The 9,174-nt window shown below is 34.5% G+C and overlaps 1 protein-coding gene across 1 annotated transcript; it reads right to left on the bottom strand.

Moving 5' to 3' along the window:
* Window positions 1-1,263: 1,263 nt before the first annotated feature.
* On the bottom strand, window positions 1,264-8,617 carry LOC126716648 (uncharacterized). The gene is made up of 6 exons (XM_050417567.1): window positions 8,547-8,617; window positions 6,996-7,028; window positions 2,753-4,964; window positions 2,343-2,648; window positions 2,166-2,253; window positions 1,264-2,072 (listed from the first exon to the last, which is right to left on the bottom strand). The coding sequence occupies exons 3-6, from the start codon at window positions 4,960-4,962 to the stop codon at window positions 1,332-1,334; spliced, it is 3,345 nt and encodes a 1,114-aa protein (XP_050273524.1). The 5' UTR covers window positions 4,963-4,964; window positions 6,996-7,028; window positions 8,547-8,617; the 3' UTR covers window positions 1,264-1,331.
* Between the last annotated feature and the right edge of the window lie 557 nt (window positions 8,618-9,174).

Raw genomic sequence — 9,174 nt, forward strand, 5'->3', positions numbered from 1 at the left:
GTTCACCAACAGGAGCACAAAACTCTGGGGCAATGCGGACCGGTAGCTTCCCATGTTTCTCAAGAAGTCCTCGTACCCCTAATCCACGTGTCATGCCACGGGCACGTCTACTAGTCGATGCTATCAAGACATAATATAAATTAAATCAACAAGTGAACCAAATATAGTGTGACTACGAAATCAAGTAATGGAACTTAAATATCTCACCATCCGTGGTAGACGGTGTGCCCACAAGCTGTGCCTCTACATTAGTAGAAATTTGGGCAAGAGAATCTCCACCAAGATGCGTGCTCAATGATGGGCCAGTATGCTGGACTGCTGGGGTAGATTCCTCACGCCTATAACGAGCCATCTGTATCATGCAAAAGTATATAAAGATATCTAAATTCATTACAAGTTAAAATATAAATAAGTTATTTCATCATTTAAAATATCTTCAATCAATGATTTTCATTGATCATTCCAAGCACAATAATACAAAGTATCTCGGGCACCAGATCATGTATATAGTACCTTAGAATCTCCACTAGGAAGTAGGCTCGATAACGGGTCCTTATGCTGGACTGTTGGGGTAAATTTCTCACGGCGTGAACGAGTGCTACGTCCTGGTGCCATCTATATCATACCAAAATATGTATAGATTTTTAAATTCATTAAAAATAATAATAATACGTTATCAGGCACCATATCATGTATATAGTACCTCAGAATCTCCACCAGGAAGAAGGCTTGATAATGGGCCCTTATGCTGGACTGTTGGGGTAAATTTCTCACAACGTGAACGAGTGCTACGTCCTGGTGCCATCTGTATCATACCAAAATATGTATAGATTTTGAAATTCATTAAAAAAAAATAAAATAAGTTATTTCATCACAATATTACAAAGTACGAAATATCGCATGCACCAAATCATATATATAGTACCTCATTATTTAAAGAACTAGATAACTCATCATCACCAATAGCTGGTACATAGTCGTCGTCATCTACCTGAACACTTACTCTCTTTCTTCCCACATTTGCACATTTAGGTAGAAAAGTTGACAGATACTTCAATCTTAAAGCATCTATTTTCTCTTGGTTTTGCTTGATTCTTTGTGCTCTTTCCATCTCATATTCTGTTATTTTATTATGAGTGTCTTTGCCCTTTTTGACCATTTCTGCAACTATAGATTTACATAGAAAATAAAATATAATATCTATTCATTACAAATTCTTCCCAAGTACGAAACATAAACTGGAACATCAAATAAAAATATCCATGAACAAATAATAGGGAATCAAAAATTATTAAACGCAGGTTTCCACATACAAAGGAAAAAAATGAAATCTACATATCATAATCCATATCAGGATCCATATCAGAATTAGGTATGTTATGCACTTCATCTTCATTATTATCCCCTTGCTCTCCCAAATCTTCTGGAATATTCTCAACTTCAATACCACCCTTACAATATTGAACATTATCTTCAACATCGATAGGGACAACATCGATAGGGACAAAATCGCTAATGGCTTCTTGTTGGAATGCTTCATTTGCTTCTGTTTGATCATTGGATTCTCCATCACCCACCTCTGGCACATCAAACATTCCCCTATATTGTACACATTGCACAACATGCCAAGGTTCACCCCATTTGGTATCACGAAGGTAGAAAACTTGTTTCGCCTGACTAGGTAATATGAAAGGGTCATTTTGATACCACCGACTTTGCACATTGATACTTGTGCAATGTGTCTCAGTTCGTATCGTTCTCCTTCGACCGATCTTATTACCAGTATTGTACCATTCACACTGAAACAAAACAACTTTATATTGATACATATACTCCAATTCCCAAATTTTGCACACATGACCATAGAAGTCATGTATTTGTCCATCATGGTCCCCTTCTGTAGATACACCGCTATTTTGGGTTACACGACGATTGTCCAAGTCTTTTGTATGGAACCTTACACCATTGACCATGCAGACCGAGTATTCTTTCATTAGCAACTTAGGACCATTTGCTAATGACCACATTTGTTTTGTAACTTCTGATGAGTCGTTCTCTTTCAATCTATAGATCTATAATGACATGCAACATGTGACATTAGTAGTGAGAAAACTATATAACTGCTTAATACTGTTTAATGTGTCACAATATTCAAAATTTCTTACACGTTCTTTGAACCACTTAGGAAACTCTCGTCGTTGTATTTGAGTTATGTCTTCTCCAGTTGGATTATGTAATGTGTTTTTGTGTTCACTATTCAAAATAAGTGATTTATATTCAGCTAAGAAATGCAAATAATATTAAGGACAATTCAAGCATAATCAAAATAAGACTTCACATACTCTAAATACGGCTCCAACTCGGGACAATTGTACAACAAATACCACTGAGCAATATCACGCAATTCACGTGACATCCCCACATCATTCTGCCTAGACCCGGTGGGTCGAGCTGTTTGTGAGAAAATCGTCAACCCTTGGCCATATTCACCACAATCAGCATTTCTTTCCCTTCGATTATGCACGGTTTCAGCTCCATCCAGATATAATGATGAGAAAGTAATACACTCTTTAAGAATGTAAGCCTCTGCAATTGAACCTTCTGGTCGAGCTCGGTTAGAAACGTATCTTTTCAACGTTCCAAGAAACCTTCAAGGAAAAATGAATTGCGAGTATGACTACATACACAATATAATTTGCTTAAAAAAAAAAAAACACTCGCCAGACTATAATTAATGGATGGAGAGAGTTACCTTTCAATGGGATACATCCACCTATATTGCACTGGTCCTCCAAGAATGGCTTCACGAGGTAGGTGAACAGCAAGATGAACCATTACATCAAAAAATGCTGGAGGAAAGTACTTCTCGAGTTTGCATAGTATGAGAAGTATACGTCCTTCTAATTTCTCCAAGTCGCTCTTCCTTAGGGTCCTAGAGCATAAGTCTTGAAAAAAACTGCCCAACTCAAACAATACTGTACAAATGTCCTTATCAGCAAAACCCCGCATCCCAATTGGAAGAATCCGCTGTAAAAGCACATGACAGTCATGGCTTTTCAGATTTAATAGTCTACCATTTCTTGTGTTCACCGACCTCGATATGTTTGCTGCATAGCCATCTGGATACTTAACTGATTTCAAAAATTCATAAAAACCATCCCTTTCTTCAGGATACAATGAAAAGAAGGCATGAGGCTTGTCAAATGATCCATCAGGACGTTCTTGGAGGTGCAAAACACTCCTTATGCCCATATTTTTCAAGTCCTTGCGTGCCTTGTCTGTGTCCTTGTTTTTCCCCTCAATTCCCAACAAAGTTCCGAATGTACTCTCACTAATATTTTTCTCAACATGCATGACATCAATATTGTGTTTAAGCTTCTTATTCCTCCAGTATGGTAGCTTGTATAGGATACTTTTCTTTGACCAATTCGGTCCCCCAATAATTGGACGCTTTTTCTTATTGTTTGGATTCTTTCCTAAAATTATATTTGGCATTCGGTCAAATTGCTCATTTATCTTTTCCACCGGTAACTCCAATGATCTCATCCGTTTCTCAATTTTACCATTGAATGAGCAACTCCTTCGCCAAGGGTGGTCCATAGGCAAGTAGGCACGATGGTTAGTGTATCCAATTTTACTTTCCAATGTCTCCGAATATGGTTCATCATTGCAAGTGTAACAAGCATGATAACCCTTTGTCCTCCATCCAGACACATTACCGAATCCAGGATAGTCATGTATTGTCCACAACAAAGCGGCACGCATCTGAAAATGCATACCACAAGATGCATCGTAAGTGCGTGCACCCTCTTCCCACAACTCCTTCAACTCATCAACCAATGGCCTCAAGAAAACATCAAGCTCATTTCCTGGTTGACTGGGTCCAGGAATAAGTAAGGACATCATAAAATAAGGTTCTTTCATAACTAACCAAGGTGGTAGGTTATAGGGAATGAGGATGACAGGCCACATACTGTAGTTATTGTTCATATTCCCAAAAGGATTAAAACCATCTGTAGCCATCCCTAACCTCACATTGCGAGGTTCTAGGGCAAACTCATGATGTTTCAAATCAAACTCCTTCCACTCCTGACTATCAGCTGGATGCCTTAATATCCCATCATTCACCCGTTTTTCTATGTACCATCTCATGTCCTCAGCTCTTTTTCTAGACATGTATAATCTCCGCAACCTCGGAGTCAATGGAAAGTAGCGCAATACTTTTTGAGCAATCTTCTTACCACCTGTTCTATTATCCTTGTATCTAGGCGTTTGACACACCGGACATTTATCAAGGTTTTCATTTTCCTTCCAAAAGAGAGCACAATCATTTTTGCACGCATGAATGTGCTCATATGATAAGCCCAAGTCACGTAATATCTTCTTTGCTTCATAAGTTGACCTTGGAACCAAGTTACCTTTCGGTAAAATCTTACTCAACAAGTCTAGTATCATGTCAAGCCCCTTATTACTCAAGTTGGTTGTTACCTTCACATTTAGCATTTCAATGACAAACTTCAAAAGAGTATAATCTGTGCAACCTGGATATAGCTCATGCTTTGAATCACTAAACATTTTATCAAAATTACGCACTTCCTCATCTTGCTGGGTGGTATCTCTTGGTTCCCCTCTAATTCGATCCTCCACCAAGGCATCAATACCATCCAGATGATCATTGTCTGACATTTCTTCATCATCAATGTGCTCATTTAATTCACGGGGTTCTCCATGATAGTACCACTTAGTATAATCTTGCATAATCCCACGATGAAGCAAATGACTTTGCACAATGTGAGCATGTTGTTGATAGCAATTCAAACAGTCAATACATGGGCATAGAATTTTTCCACTTCGGTCCACAACAGTCATTGCAAAAGTAAGAAATGACTTCACCCCATCAATATATTGTTGACTTAGTCTGTCTCTAGGTGTCTTACCAAGTGTCATCCAACTATTATCCATATCTGATCACACATACAAGGTGAATTTTAAGTCATCAAGATAATGAAATGTCATACATAACGTTTTCTAACATCTAAACCTCCAATATACTTTGGAGTGACACATTATATCAAGAAAGAAAAAAAAAATTTGTACCTATTTTATTCTGAATAACAATAAGGAATTTTTTTATAATCATTATTTTTATTTTTATTCTGGGTTTCTTCCTTTTTGTGGTGGCCAATGACATCTTTTGAATACGGCTGTTATTTCCAACTAAAAATCTATACAAGTAATATAACACCTATTTTCGTAAATTGGATAGATTAACTGCAAGGCCATTGGGCCTTATGGTTAAAAGTTTCAAACAGGAAGTGATGGTGGTTTGTACAGTGCCAAAGATTAGCCCAACAACATAGCCCGTGAATGTGATGAAAGAGACATCTAAAAGAAAACAATGAACCATGCAGTAGAGGACACACAAAAGAAAGTTAATTAATACATACAATAGGACAAACAACAAGTAATTGTATTTTTTAATCACAAACAACATTGTTGATAAAATAATTTTTTGTTTCCAAGAGCAAGTTTGACTAGTATTTATTGAAAATGCAATTGTACTTGCCATGCATAGGAGGTAACAAAATTACTAATTTAAAGCATTTGTCAGGTACGATGATGCTTATGCCAAACCCAAACCCAATACTATTTTCCATTTTGTAATTTAAAAATTCTAGGATTAATTATAAATCTTTGACAAATTAATCAGTTCAGATCGGTCACATTCAAGAATATCTCAACGCCTATTTGTTGTGGATTTAATTTGCAAACTATCAACTTGAAATTTTCCTTGTGAAATAAACAAATAGGAAAAATAGTTCAAAGCAAAGTTAGTGTTGGTAAACAATATAAACTGTACAACAAACCCACCCTTCCATGTGCTAGCTTCTTGTTTTATATTACTGTTATCATTATTACTTAGCGTGCTAGTTGATATTCTCTATTATCTATATTTGTCAACCATATAAATTTCATTTATGTGGCTCCACAGTTGGAATGATGTGGTGCTTATTTCAACAAACTATTCTGCTCCAGTGAACCTTACTACGCTGGCCCAGTTTAAACTATTCTAGTACAAGGACCTGTGGTGCACCTTGGTTTTGCATTAGGGTACCCCACAACTACAAGACTAAGCCAATAAGCCTAGCCCTTCTCAGCAAACATCTATAAAAGCATTCAAAAGTGTGCAAATTTACGTGAGACTCTGCAAAGGTTTTGGCAAAATAAGTAAATAACCATGCTTTGACCACTTTTTGGTTATTTACCCTTCATGCATATATAATCGGCTATTCCAATTTTCACAATAAATTTGGATTTTTTTCTGTTTATAATATATTATAATTATAGGCCCCCAGTTTCAAATCACGCAAAGAGATTCTTGCTTAAAATTCGATAAGAATCAACAAACAAAAAGGAAAAGATGGATATTTTAACATGAATCATCAAAAACCATGTATCATGTGTGCACCACTGTTGCAATGATTACAAAAATCAACTTGCAGCTAACTTTGACATACTTTGGGCTCAATATCAGTAAAGCATTGACAACTAGCTAGCATTGAATAGCTTCTTCTAGCTACTTCATTTGCAATGACATACAGAATGATAATGATATTAAAAAAAAAAAAAAAAATCAAAAACATCTAGCAAATTAGCAATTAATAGGGTCTTCTCTCTTTAACTTTTTTAAACTACTAATATTTTCTTGTTTCCTAGCTAGTACTATTTATCTACCTTGATTAATAACCATTTTAAAAAAATGTATGAAAAGCATCAATATGCATAAATGAAAAAAAAAATGATATGATGATACAAATTATAATATTGTTTATAATATATATATTGTTTTAACAATTTTATATATATATATATATATTGTTTATAATATATTGATTATTATAATATTAAATAATATATTATAAGAATTTTAAAAAAGAAAGCAATGAAAAGAAAAAATTTAAAAAAAAAAAACTAAACAAAGAAAATACAAATACCTGGAGCAGACAGCACAAGCACAAGCACAGAAGCTTCACAAAATAGAGTCACAAATTCAGGGGCCCACAGCAATAGGTTATTGACAATGATAATGAGAAAGGGACAAAATTAGTCACTCTTTGTTGTCTAAATTCAACACATAGTACGTTTACCAAAGAAAAATTGAACACATAGTACATACATTACACTATTGCAATTCTGGAAAGTGCAAAACATTTACTTTTAAACAAAGAGACAAAACTTTTACTTTTAAACAAAGGGATGAAAATTACACTTTCTATTTTCTTTTCCCTGTCCAGGACGAAGAATATGTGTAGTGAAATTATGTTGGGAAGCAAATTCTCCCTTTTTGGCACAATCAGTGCATCAACTACTTCGTTCAGTGGTGGGGAAATAACAGATGAACTTGATGTGACTCATTGGACAAAGGTTTTTTTTTTTTTTTTTTGGGATACATTATAGAGGAATAAAAAATTTAAAAATCCTCTTTGACACAAACATTGGTCCAATACCATGTGTTATACGTTTGAAGTCAAATAGTCTAATCCTTAGTGAAAGGTATTTATTTTTTTAATTTTTTTATTTCGAGAATGTAGTGAAAAGTGTTTATAATATGAAAGGAAGTTTATGTATTTATTTAAAGAGAAAAGGAATGCATATTTAACCTAAATTTCAAAATTTTTTAATATAATAAAAGTGTTGGGGTTAACCCCTACGAGATAGAACAGTTGGGTTGAAATGGGTATTTTAGTATAGAGAGAATGGAGGACTTACCTCCCATTCAACAAAAAAACAAAAAGATCTTTTTTTTTTTTAATAATGCCAGTTTGTAATCTTTTTGGCTTGGGGATAATGTTCTTTTATTCTAAATCTGAACTGGGTTTGTTTGTGTGGTTGCTATATAAAAAGCAAGCACGTCATACTCAAGCTAATGATCATTCAGGAATTTCAACAAACAGGTGAGAGACATATTAAATTTGTCCATGAAACACATGCATTCATGCGTATAATTTGAACAAGGAATCTTTATAAATAAACCAAGAATTGGTGAGCATCATACCTGAGCAAAAACAAGAAAACATTTTTTTTTTTTTTTTTTGGTCACAATAAGATCTTTAAGGTCCTAGAAAAACCCAAATTCAGTACCAAACAAAAACTACCAAAACCCACAAAAATTAAACTTAAAAATCTAACATATCAAGTCACAAAATTGCATTTATTTAATAGACACATTTATGCACACGCATGAAAGGGGAAAAAAATTATAAAAGCAATGTCCAGAATCCATAATGATATACATAAATTTGCTGCTAAGTTTAAATATTATAAAATCAATAGGGATTGTTGTTCCATATCTCAAAAAATCAATAGGGAAAGACTCATTACCTTCTCCAATCCCAAAAGCTATGTCCTAAAATCAACACCCTCTCTAATCCCAAAATCAATATCCTGTTAATCCTGAAAGAAGAAAAAATAATCCACAAAGTCACCAAGTTTAACATGAGAGAGAGAGATAGAGAGAAGAGTGATGAGAGAGAGAGAGAGCTTACCAGTCTTTTTGGGAGAGGTTGAGAGGCGTGGGTCTGTGTATGGGAGGAGAAAGAGGGAGTAACAATGTTTTGTTTACACAAATAAAATAAAATAAAATAAAAGTAAGACTTAACTACAATACTTAGATGCTGTTCCTTAGATGCTATTCTTTAGATCACTCTTGTAAGATTTTATCACGTGGCTTTTTTCTCATGATAGAAGTGTATTTTTAAAATTAAGTAGCCACATGGAAGAATCTTAAAAGAGGAACTTAAGTAACAGCACCTAAAATACTATACATAAATTTTATCCAATAAAAAATAATGAAAGAAAAAGAAACCTAAAAAGTTTAGAACCCGCCAGAAAATTGGTCACCGCGCGAAAAGAAATAAAAAAAAATTCACTACGTGCTGTGCACTACTCAAAAGGATAAACTGAACCTCTACTTTTAGTTTGCTTTGCTAGTCTGCTAATTCTATTTGTATACACAAGTACACAACAATTCAATGAGAGCCACACCTTTGTTTTTTAGTTTTTAATATAGAATGAATGTGAGCCACATAATTGTGATATTCTTTTAAGCCTTGAGATTTTGTTTTACTTGCAACACTGTACATTATACTACTTTCTTCTTCTTTTTTGTTGAGT

The sequence above is a fragment of the Quercus robur genome, chromosome 3, assembly GCF_932294415.1.
Source record: "Quercus robur chromosome 3, dhQueRobu3.1, whole genome shotgun sequence".
NCBI classification, from domain to species: Eukaryota; Viridiplantae; Streptophyta; class Magnoliopsida; order Fagales; family Fagaceae; genus Quercus; species Quercus robur.

Excerpts from the sequence above, each read along its gene's own strand:
- LOC126716648 (XM_050417567.1), bottom strand. The coding sequence starts at position 4,962 with ATGGATAATAGTTGGATGACACTTGGTAAGACACCTAGAGACAGACTA. Across the intron at positions 2,649-2,752 it reads TGGATGTATCCCATTGAAAG|GTTTCTTGGAACGTTGAAAA; the intron begins GTAACTCTCTCC and ends TTTTCCTTGAAG. Across the intron at positions 2,073-2,165 it reads CTAAGTGGTTCAAAGAACGT|ATCTATAGATTGAAAGAGAA; the intron begins GTAAGAAATTTT and ends ATGTCATTATAG.